Source organism: Gavialis gangeticus, unplaced genomic scaffold (assembly GCF_001723915.1).
Source record: "Gavialis gangeticus isolate Ggan-Ray unplaced genomic scaffold, GavGan_comp1, whole genome shotgun sequence".
NCBI classification, from domain to species: Eukaryota; Metazoa; Chordata; order Crocodylia; family Gavialidae; genus Gavialis; species Gavialis gangeticus.
This window is the reverse complement of record NW_017729026.1, coordinates 18,000,305-18,013,038: the sequence shown is the minus strand read 5'-3', so window position 1 is coordinate 18,013,038 and position 12,734 is coordinate 18,000,305. Positions and strand designations below refer to the sequence as shown.

General features: G+C 40.2%; 1 protein-coding gene across 1 annotated transcript in view; it reads left to right on the top strand.

Moving 5' to 3' along the window:
- SLC35F1 (solute carrier family 35 member F1) overlaps window positions 1–12,734 on the top strand; it is a 221,239-nt gene that overhangs the window by 168,215 nt on the left and 40,290 nt on the right. Inside the window, exon 7 of the mRNA XM_019520219.1 lies at window positions 3,229–3,383. Within this exon, the coding sequence (XP_019375764.1) occupies window positions 3,229–3,383 (155 nt within the window). The remainder of the gene's footprint in view (window positions 1–3,228; window positions 3,384–12,734) is intronic.

Below are 12,734 nucleotides of genomic sequence, written 5' to 3'. Positions count from 1 at the left end.
TGTTTTTAAGTGAAATTACTTTTTTAATAGACTCTATCAATATTTATGTTATGTTAGTGCTGGGAAGTCCCACCATGATTGGCACTATACAAGCCCATAGTCCTTGTCCTTAAAAGCTTTCAAACTACATAGATAAGATGAACTAAGAGTGGGAGGGGAACAAAGATGTGAAGTGGCTTAGCAAGGTCAGTGGCAGTCAGGAGTGGTACCTAGCATGATTTTCAGCCTAGAGCTATGTCTAGCAGATAATACTGCCTCTATAAATATAGTAGAATCTATCTTATTGTTTTTCCTAAGTGCTGAGAGTCCTTGGTTTTGCTGAATTCAGTAGTACTTGAGGAGGTTCAGCACCTAAGACATGCTGGTTTGACAGAAGCCTTAGAAAAATGTCAATCCCCATTATGTGGGATTTGTGAGTAACAAAGCACTCTCTCTTAATAACAGCTCATGTATCTTTAGTGTTATTGAACAGGTTCAAAGAGTTTGAGAGGACCTGGTATTTCCCACTGCTGCAGGTTTTGAGCCTGCTGTCTGTGCAGATGCAGGGATCTCTGCAAAATACCCAGCAGAGTTGCTCAGCATGTCTCGGTGCCACCGGAAGAGCAAAGCAGAAGTCAGGAATGACAGACAAATCCAAACCCTTTCTGAAAACTGCTGAGCAAGCAAATGGAGGCAGCTTGGAACAGAGGGGAGGAAAGGAGATCAGCACTTCTGGACTTTGATTAGACTCAGTGCAGCAAAACTAGGAACCTTATATACTGCTAATGTCTTTTCACTTCCAAATCACTTGAAATTGCCCCCATTAAGTAATGGTAGCCATTACCATTAAGAGTTATTGGTCTTATAGTAGTTCACTGGAAGACGCTTTGCTTAATTACGTTTCCCAGTTAAGTGCTTAGATAGTCATACTTGTACAAGAGGGATGAGTGTGGTACATGAGCCTCAAAAGAAAGATATCATGGCCTGATTCTAACTCTGCAAGATGGTGAGGCTTTCATCTCCTAGTGGAGTGCAAGCAGCATGACATTTTCCAGTAAAAGGCACTTAGCAGTGTGTCCTAAATAAAATAATTACATAGTTTTCTAAAATAGAAGTGAAGGCAAGAGGCAAAGGAACCGTACAGAATAGACTTCTGGAAAGTGATTTTTTTCTAAGTGGAGGAAGGGAAAGAAAATATTCTTTCATTTAAAAATGACACCAAACACCTACCACTTGTGAATATAATAGTTTTGATGACAACTTGCTTCAGTGGGGTGCAAGCATCATGAAGAAATGTCTGAATCTCTATGCAGACTTCTCCACAAAAAAACCAGAGATGCTATTCAGCCATTTCCTTCAACATCAAGATGTTGTTGTATTAAAATATAGTCTGAAAGACCAAAACCATACTCAGCTAACCCCTGAATAAGATAACAGGAAAGGATATAGAGATGCCATGACTGGTAATTAGAGTTGTGTCAACAGCTGGTGATAATTTTGATATAACAAACAAAGGAATGAAGAGGCATGCAAGTTGTATCTCTGACCTGAGGGAATGCTGCAAAAACCCCCCCGAAAACAGACGTGTATTTGAATTCTTGCACAAATTGCTGTGGCCTGTATTCACATGCCTTCTAGGTTCAAAGGCCGGGTAAAGACATTAGTGGTAAAGACTTTTACTAGTATAAGTAGGGATCTTCTTAAAGTGTGCCAAGACAAAGGAAAAATAACGGGCCGCTTGTGACACCCCATGCCACTTTTCACAGTCTTTTCCCAACCCTGCTGCTGATTGGCCAAAGGGCCCTGGCAGCCCTTCCCACCTTGCCACTAATTGGCCAAGAGGGCTGCTTTTCATGTGGCCCTGCCCCTCACCACTGATTGGCAGTGAGGGTTGCCCTTCATGAGGCCCTGCACCTTGCACTGATTGGTGAAGAGGGGTGGGGCTGCACAAAAGGCAGCCCTCTCAGACAGTCAGAAGCAGAAGAAGGAGCCACCATGTTTGCCACTCCCCTTCATGCTGGTGGCTTCCCCCCACCGGTGGCCTGCATTTTATTTTTAGTAAGATTTGTTTTTTCCTAGCAATTCCATACAAAATCACAAAAACTGACATTTTTCACAGTGCTCACTGAAACCACTGTTTTTTGTGGTTTCAGCAAAAATCTGAAAACTGCAATTTGAGTAGGTCCCTAGTAGGTATAAGTGATTGGAAGCTGGTCTGTACAGACCAGAAGTTCAGCACACAGATATACCTGTACCATAGACTGGTTTAAAAATGGCAGAACCCAGTCCAAAATTCCCTCCCAACTCCCCTCCCCGCCCCCTGCTTCTTGCCCACCAAAGGGAGAACTGTATGCTGTTTGCTACTGCTACTGCATACAGAAAAATGTGTAACTTAGATTGATTCCACCTCGGGCTTTTTGGATGTCTGTACCTAGCCATATAGAGCAGCTGTACTCAACTGAATCATGAATTTTAAGTGAATACTCCAAAATACTTACAGAAAGCACATTCTGAATATTCCACTTCAAGCACACATAAGCAAAATTGTATTTAAGAATGGCATTCATCCAGTCAGGATTTTCAATATAACCGAAGTGCCCAATCAAAACTGGTTGAATTTCTCATATGGAATATTCACAATGCCTTCACAATTTATTCGTCTGTAGTTTTGAATAACAAATATTTGAGTAAATCACAATCAGTTCACAGATAAGTCATAAACAAACAACAGGTGAATTTTATTTAATAAATTATTCATTATGAATTCAACACAGAACTCTACTGATTGTATCATCAAACTTAATGAATGAAGACATGAAAATCTGCAATATGCTGTGTTCCATCATTTATGCTGGTTAGACTACACCAGCTAACTGCGTAGCAATTAGTCATACACAGTTTTTAACACATGTTTATCATGCTACATTTTATGAGTGATGTTCTCAGTAGGTTTAGATTGAGGCAGTGACACCCTCTTCAATGAAATATAATGATATATGACAGACAGCAAATGTGTGATTATTAGAGTACTTTACTTTCCACTGGCATGGTATCCATTTATATTAATGTTCCAAGCCTGCATACAAATATACAGATCTTAATTGTTTAAATACAATTTATTTGAAAATAAAGTATCTTAATTCCTTTTTAAAAGCATGGCCACCTTCTTTATTACAACATACATTCAGACAACATGTGTCTTTTACATGTACTGTGGAAGATCATTTGTTTTTGCTTCTCCTCCCCCAGGTTTGCTGTATGTTGGGTTTAGTGCCTGTATGTTTGGCCTCTACAGTTTCATGCCAGTGGTCATAAAGAAAACCAGTGCTACTGCAGTCAATCTCTCCCTCCTCACAGCTGACCTCTACAGCCTGTTCTGTGGATTATTCCTCTTTCACTACAAGGTAAATTGTGTTGAACTATATGTTTGAATGGTGGCTCTGTGTCTGAAGTACTGTCAATGCAGAGTAATGAACTAGCCTGGTGAAAACAATAGGGGTCCAGGTTTGGATGGATCTATTTGCAGTCAAGTAAGGAACTCTCTGTGCTCTTTTTAATTTATTAAAGTAAAATGTTCCCCTCCACACTAACTTCACCCCCAGTAAAAAGACATTGAGTAATTTTTTACCCTGAAACTTGACCAGATCCAAACTAGTGAACTAAAAGAGAATTAATTTATGAAATAGTAAATGATCCCAAAGGTGATAAAATTGTTTTGTTTCATAGGATGTCTGAAACAATTTTAAATACTGAGGGTTGGTTTTTTTCATCTTGCCTCTTAATTGTCTATTTATAGCTCCAAAAATGTCCTTTGGGTATCTGTGCTAATATCTTGGCCATTAGCATAGGAACTGTACAAATGATTTTTCTTGAAGTCAAGCCCCCACCTATCAAGCCTATTGCTATGTCTAATACTGTTCAGGCACACCTCTGGTTTTCAGTTTCAAGAGATTATATTGCATTATTCACCATCTAAGAAGTGGCATTAGATCAGGGGTAGGCAAAATGTGGCCTGTGGCCCGGATGCAGCCTGCCAGGCCATTCTATCCAGCCTGTGGGGCCCTTAAAAAATTTAGAAAATTAATATTTATCTGCCCTGGGCTGCCTGTCATGCGGCCCTCAATGGCTTGCCACTCTGTAAGTGGCCCTCTGCCCAAAATAATTGCCCGCCTCTGCATTAGATGCTCAACGGCGATTGCTTTGTATGTAGCTATGATTTATTCATAAAAGGGAGGTGACTTCATGAGAAAGATGGTGGCCCAGAAAGTCGTGGAGGAAAACAAAATTCTTTAAGGGTGGGCAACCAATCCTAACTCAGCTTATGAACCTAATAGTCTCTGAATAGGTCTGAGTAAAGAGAAGAGATGTCCATATGCTGATACAGATTCATACAGAATCCAAAATGTACTGATCCACATGATTGATAATGGGATATTGTGTCCCTTTAACGTCACCAATTCAAATCAATAGTAATAGAATTTGTTGCTAGCTGAGATTTGTAATTAATTGTTATCACCGCTATTTTATTTACAGTGAAAATTGTCAGTAACTTCTAGAATTTGTTACTTATGATGAGCTGTGTTTAGTGAAGTCAATCTTGTAACCTGTAGGCAAGTGGCCACATGAAAAGAACAACTCGTTTTTGCAATATGTCATCGCTGAGATTTGTTTTAGCAAAGTCAGATTCCTACGTTAGGAGAGTTTCCAATCTGGGTCCCCACTTACCAGTATCTTTCATGAATGTAACAAGAGGTATGTAAGCAATCCCAATATGCTCTGTGTCTTGGTTTTGTCTTACCTTAAACATAATGTACAGAGGGATAGATAGATGGTTCCAGTTCTTCTCCATTTGTGTAATACACCCAGCAGAGACTGGGAGGGCTGAACAATCAAACAGATTGATTCACTCTAATAAGTTCCATGGGGAAGATACTCTTTTCACACATGCAGTACAGCCTTATTTCCTCTTCTTAGACCTGCTATTGTAATAGAAAAAAATAATCATAGGAATAGTAAAATAAACTGTGGTAATGTAGAACTGAAAAGAATATCCTGGGTCATGAGGTCTAATACTCAGCTATCACAAATCACCACTTCATGTGATTCCTTTCACGATGTAATCAAGCTTTATCTGAAGACTAGTTAGGGGTTTTTGCTCCCTCTGTTCCTATTGGAAGGCTGTTTAAGAACCTCACTGATCTGAAACAATTTCTTCTAATTTCCAACTTAAATTTATTCACTGTCAGTTTATAATAATTTTTTCTTGTACTGACACTGCTCTTTTCCTTCCCTAGTGTTTACCTCCTGATATATTTATAGCATGCAAGTATATCCCCTAACAGCTTTCTTTTTGGTAGGCCCAAACAGAAAGCCTCTAACCTGTGTTGAAAAATGATGCATCCATTCTCCTGATCCCCTTAATATCCTTTCTTTGCACCTGTGCCCATTTGAATTTATGTTACTTGACAATGGGTGACCAGAGTTGTACACAATATTCCATAGGAGTTCCCACCAGTACCTTGTACAATGTCTTTAATATGTCTCCCTATTGCTACTAGAAGCGTGTGGCTTGATGCACCCTAGGATCACATTTGATTGTTCCCAGCCAGCAGCATAGAGATGCAGCCAAGCACCTAGGGGAAAGAGGCAGCAGAGACTTCCAGTTGCCACTACAATCATGATTGTGTGGCTGTCAGCAGCAGCCTCTCCCCCCCGCAACCCCAGTAGTCAATGCTGGGATGGATGCGCTGTTTATCCCTCCCTAGTTATGCCACTGGTTCCAGCCACAAACATTGGTAGTTCAGAGTCATCCTATGATGATCAACTAATACCCTAAGGTCTTTCTCTTGGTGTTGTTTTCAACTGAAGAGATCCTCAGTGGAAGCTCCTTTTCTGGAGATTGGTGAACTTTGCACAGGCTTTGCACCAATGTAGTCCCAACCTCTACTGCTGCCTGCTTTCATACTTCTCAGGTTCACCAGGGAGAAAACAAATTTTTTTGGAAAGCAGCTGGATTTAAAATCCATTGTTCATTATCAGAATACTTGTTTTTAGATATCAGGTTTTGTTCCTTGCTTTTGGGCCTTCATCTGAGGTTTTCTTTCTAGCTTATTATCGAGCATGATTTTTACAGGAGGAAGGAGAACTGCAAAGTGTGCTCCTTGTGCTAAATAATGAAGTCTAATAAATTAGCAGTAAATGACCTAAATTAATTCTCGTCCTAGGACTGTGTATTCTGCATGTTTTCTAGCTTCAGAAAAGCTGTTCCACTCCCAGCCCAGCTGTACTCTTCTTCAGATGCTCAGCTCCTTCTGTTTATTGCTATGCTGACCAATGAGTAAAGTCCCACTTCACTAGAAAGCAAATGGTTTTATGCTAAATTAGAATCAGCTGAGTGGTTTAGTGTCCCTCACAGAATATAATTTTATGAGGCTTTCAAGAAACAGTTATGATTTTTCCCTGTGCCACTGCTTTTATCACCTGACAGTTTTATTGTACCTATAGCAGTAAATCTATGGAAATCCATGAAAACCATAGGAAATGAGCTTTACTGGGCTTTAGAGTCTCAGAAACCAAACTGAGGAAGAGATTACATTTGAAGTGTTTTGATTTGTTGGCAGTTCAACTTTTGATAACAAGAATTTGCATTGATATACAGGGCAATATGCTTATAAATAAACCAACATTGATAGTACTGTGTGCACCCTGTATACCATTGTCTCTGTATGACACTGGCCAGACTCCAAGTATGGGTCTATTGAAAAAAAATATATCATATAACTCAAAGGCAACTCTAGTGGTGTATTAATAATGTAAGGAGTTCATTATATATTTTATTAACATATAGTGATTTGTGGCTTGCAACTTCAGCTAGACTTCTGAGTATGCACATTGCAGTTCTTTGTATTTAAAATTATTTGCATTCTGCCAGATAAATGCTGTGGAAGTCTAATTTTTAATCAATAAGTAAACATTCTGCTTATAGGAGAAAGGTATTTATCAATAACCCGTCCAATAGCTGCTTACTGACCAATTAACAATTTAAGCTCAGTGCTCCATAATTTCATCCTTTTTTCCCCTAACTCTACATTCTGGCCATTTTACCATTCAGATGGTAAAGCAATTTCTTAGCTGGCTGCAGCCATTTAACTTGCCTCTCAAGAGTGATCTCACCTTCTCCTTACTTGAAAAATAATTGTCATTGGGTTTCTAAAACTGAATGCGGCATACAGAAATACATTGGATGTGGCAGAGAGTATTAGCAAAATGTAGACGGTGATGGGTGGGGAAACCTCATACTTAGCACCCCCAAAGTAAAGGCTGATTCCAACCAAAGAACTTCCCAGGCAGATGATGTACCATCTTCTTGAAGCGATTACTCAGCCTGCTTGATCAGAAGGCTCATCAGAGGGAGACTGATCAGATCATGTATATAAGCAGTTTAGGGGTGTTCAGGGAAACAGTCTGCCTCTGCTTGCAGTCTGAGGAAAGCACAGAATAAAGTGGCTTGTCTAAAAAATCCAGCTGGTAGGGTGTTGGTTTGGGACATAGGCTAAGAGACTGAAAACAGTGTGGGCTTCATTACTTCTATTACAGGACCCTGACCTATAAGATCTCCTGTAGAAAGTGAACAAATTGCCTGGTCTAAGAGGAGCATTATACTGTAGAATGGTACTTTTAGTAGTGCTGGATTAGTATGGCTGCAGGGTCAGACGCAGACAAACCACAATAACTAGATAACATATGCATAGGCAAAGGAAAACAGGGATGCATTAGAATGAGGTCCAAGTAAGGCTGCAGTTAGTGTTTGTTGTTTGGACTGGATTCCTGTTTCCTTTTCAGGATGTAAGCTGGAACTTCCAGAAGAGGGCAGGCCACAGCTTCCCTTCAGCTACATTCTCCAACATGGAAGCATAGTAGTACTTTCCTATTTATTTTAATGGGATTTACTTGTAGGATGATGGGGAACAGAAAAGAGAAAGAACAAAGTCCTTGGATTCATAGTGGACACCAAATGCTTGGTTCTTCATGTGTATTCTGATGTGCCTATCTTCCCCCACCTAGAAATATCTTGAGCACCATAACAAGGTGGTCTGGCCCTTAGAGAGGGGACAGACATCCCTGTTGTAGAAGCCCAGCCATGTGTAGTTAGCTAATCAAGGAGTATCCCACTAACAGCTAAAAACTCAGAAAGGAAAGCAGAGAGTGGGGAGCTGGGGAAAGAAGCAGGTTGTGGCCAGGACGCAGGTTGCCACCTGGATAAACTTACTACTAGGAAGGGGCCAGACCTAAAGGGCCTCTTCCATGGCCAAGAGAAGGGCTAATGGTTTTGTTCTGCTTATTTGTTTGTGTTAAGAGGACTGGCTGAAGGGCTGCCAAGGGCATGCTGACGCTTGTACAGGCAGCTAACACTTCCCTTTACCCCACTCCTAGAGTGTGAATCATCTCTCCCTCTTATGCTGGCACGTAAAAGAGAAGGAAGTCCTTGGCCTGCTCTCTTGCCATGCATCCTTGTAGAGCACCAGCAATAATCTGGCCCTTCAATCCCTTACAGTGTCTAGGTTACATATGTACTGTATTCCAGGCTGATAACAATTTAGCAACAAGGAATTTGATTTAAAAAAATTATAAAGTTGAGGATGCTACTTGAAGGCAAGAGTAGAATGGTTTCTCAGTCACACACATTTTACCAGCCTACATGACCATTTATTAAGAAAAACCAAAATGTAACTATTACCTGTGCATCACATTTTTCCATCCTCCTGAAGATCCTTCATCTCTTGCCCTAAACTGTCTTGTTACATTGGAGGAGTCTCTTTAAAAGCTTTCACCTCCCAGATGGGTTTCAGATGCATTTGGAATGTTTTTCCTTTATGTGAGATTTGTAAAGCGCACTTGGAACTTCCAGAATGGAATATAGTGACAAGATAATGTTGTATTTTCAGTACTACACTATTCAGGAATAATATGGACTGAACTAAATCCATCAAAATAGACTTAGTCCCTTGATTGAAGGAATTAAACTGCAGTATCCTTTGGTTGCTATTGATTCAGTAATGCCACTGATGCAAGGAAATCAAAGTATAATGCCCAGGTTTGGTTTTGTGGGGTATTTGTCATCTCAGCCTTAATTTATTATAAGCTTTTTACGTTTCATGCTTTTCAGCTGCAAGCCATATGTTGTATTTTAGCTATTTTAAGTAAATTGTATTCTCACTAAATAATATAAGCAGTTTATTTTACATTTTCCACTAGCTGGACCATGCATACTCATTATGTTCCGCACCAGCAGGTTCAGTCACACTGTATTATATCATTACCTAGCAAGCCAAGCACAATAAATTATATTCTGCAGTGGCAAACTCATTCATTTTCCTTTATCCAAGATGTAGCAATGAACTGAGAAACTCTGGACATGGCAACAGTTTCTGAATTAGGACAGTCAGGATATTACAATCATCCTAATTCAGATGCAGAAGCAAGGGGAGTAGGGATGCCAAAGGCATCAGAAATGTATAAACCCACACATGATATGTAAATTCTTTCAGCATTCAAAATGCTTCATATAGCTCTCTCATTATTGGTTCCAAAGACAACATATTTGCTCTGATATCAGTTTCTGTACTTAAAGAGAGCAGATGGGGATTTCCTAAAACACTCAAGAAATCTGACACAGTGAATAGCTCTTTTTTCCTAACATAATGGAGAGAAAAGATAGAAAACTAGATTCTCATCTCATTAATGTGTCAGTCTAAAGTAATGCCAATGACTTCTCATTTTACACAAGCCTAAAGAGATGAGACTCACCCTAGGAAAGCAACTACTGTTATATAACTGGAGTGGTAGGAATAGAATTAGGATCTTCAGTACAAAAATTAGACTATATAGACCTAATCCGTTTACTTCAATAGACTTTGGATCAAATCCTAAATGGAGAATATCTGATGTCTGAGAAGTAAATTTAAAATTAATTGGTAGTATAGGAACCAAGGACTGAGGAAAATGCCGTAACCCTCTGTATTCCATTTCAACATATGAAAAAGCAGAGTTAGTTGCTACCTGGGTTGACATACTGAAATGCTTCAGCTTTCATGTTTTCAAATAGAATATTTCGAAAAGAAACTGCAAAATACTTTACAGTGGGCGCATCTATATGAGAAGCTGTGTTGCTGTAGCGATGAGCTACAGCAACATAGCACTGGTGGGCACTAACCATGACGCTGCCACTACTGCATAGTAGCAACAAACTAGTCTGCAGTAGTTCATCAGTACTGCACAGTAGGGTCAAAAACAACCCATGCACCACCAGGGATGAGCGGTACCAACTGCACAATCAGGACCACATGTAGACGCATCTGGTGAGCACCCCATATAAGAGGCGGAGGCTCATCTAACTTGCCCAATCTGCTGTATGTACCCAAAGCATACCTAAAGTACATTTACAGCATCAAATTCATGAGAAAACACAGCAGCCACGGTTACTTTCACTTAAAAGAGCCGGCAGAGCAGAACCCAATGCCCACTTTTTACACAGTGGCTAATAGTTAAGACAGCTTCCCAGGAAGTGACAAAGGGGTTTCAGGCTCTCCTCAACCACAGGGGATTCAAGCTCACATCTCCCAGTTCTTGGGAAAGTGCCCTAGCTACTCACCTATGGAACAATCTGCAAAGGTGCAGATTGTGCACTAGGTGCACTAGGACCAGAAGGAGAACAAGGAGGGAAGTGCTCTAAGGCTAGAGCACTCAGCTGGGAGAAGGAAAACTTGGGTTCTAGCCCCTGTTGGATTAATTCTGGTTTTTGTATTATTGTATTACTATTATTACATCTACTGTAGTATGCATAAATAAGTCCGGGAGCTCCATTGGGACCAGAACCTTGGGTTCTCTAAATTGTCCTTTGGAGGCATCTGGCTCTTCTCTGATTGTAGAGAGCGCCTTTCGAATAACACTCTGAGATCAAGTGATTAATTTTTAGCATAATGAAGCTTAAATTTGAGGCACCCAGTCTGGATTTTGCCAGTGCAGTACTGATAACGTACAATACTCCAGTAGTGTTTTAGTTTCTTTCTGAACTGTGAAATCCCACTTACTCTGCTTCACCCTCAATAATACAATTACTAGTAAGCAATGCGTTTACATGAGGTGCCTTAATGCGCAGTAGACTGTTCAACGGTGCATTAGTGCAGGGATTTTTAACTTTTTAAAATAAGTGTACCCCGGCAGCCAGATGCAGAGCAGGGGAGAAGGGGAGTTCCAGACATAGAGCAGCGACAGTGCAGGGTGGTGGGTCACAGCAGCCACCGCATGCAAGCTTTGGCCTGCTCCTAATGGTGGATGGATACAGGGTAGCCGGTGACGGTGCACCATACCCACCCACTAGTGCGTACCTCCTAGGGCCTTCCCAATTACCCCCCGCATTAGTGTGTCACAGTAAAAACCGTGCTAATGCACTAATGCACAGTAGAATTAGTTTACTACACATTAAGTGTCCCAAAAAAAATTTGCAGTTGCTACTGTGCATTAGCACAGCTACGGCACCTTTATCTAGTACCTCATATTAGAGGTACTAAATTTAATGCACAGTAGCAAAGATGCATAAATTAATGTATAGATGCACCAGCTGTGAAGTTGTGCTTTGTATCTGAATACAGTCCCCAAACCAATGCATCAGAACAATTTTGATGTCAAAAGACTTCCAGGTTTGAAGAACTGAATTGCACTGCAAGGGAATTAGATACATATTTTGCTTTAACGAGAGCCCTAGTCATGCATTAATCCTTGTTGAGGACCTAGATGTGGTAGGATCTTTCAGAATAGCCTCTGGTATGACCCTGTAGAGCTCTATGTAACATACAATCCCGATGTAAACCTCAAAGAAAGTTGCTAACAGGAAAATACAGTTCTGGCTAACAAGGCATTTCACAGTCTGACAGTAAATTGTTCACAATTTAGCAATGAGATGCCAGTTTTCTGAGAAATCTGCATTATCAGAGGGCTGCTCTTCTTTTTGCCATGCTTTCTTATATTTACTTACATTTATTATTCATAAATCATAAGCCTGTGAATTCCAAAATAATTTCTATTTAACATTTTTCCTACCCCTCAAAATATACTGTGTAACAGGTTGCAACTGAAATGTGGAAGACTTCAATTCCAAGAAATATTTTTTTCAGATGGAAGTGCACAATAAATAGCTGCTGGAAGCCATACAAATGCTTTAATAAGTTGCTATCAATTTTTGTTTGTTGGAATTCTGTTTAAAAAGACTGTTCACAATAGAACTGGTCAGAAACTTGCCAGCAAAGCAAATTTTCATTGGGAATGTTGATTCCTCAAAACAGAATTGTTTAATGAAAACATTACGGTTTCAAAGAGCCTCCCTTTAACTACAGGCAGAGGTCACACAGAACCATACCTGGTTTCTGGTAGCTCACTTAGTGAGCTTCTGGAGAACATAACTCCCCAGGGTCTGCATCTCAGGGGCAAATCTACTATGCAGGACCAGAGATCACAGGCCTAGAAAGCCAAAGCATGCAGGCACTCGATGCTGGAATCGTGAAAGCCCTACTAGCTCCAGAGCACATCGTGTGTCCTCCTTTCTCACCATAAGTTATTTCCTAGTAGTGTGCTTCACTTGAAAATAATAAAAAAAAAAAATCTTTCTGTCTTTACACTGGCTATATTTCAGCTTGTTTAGTATTACAACATATGTCATCTGTTTCCTTAAACAATCTACATGAGCACTGCACTATGAG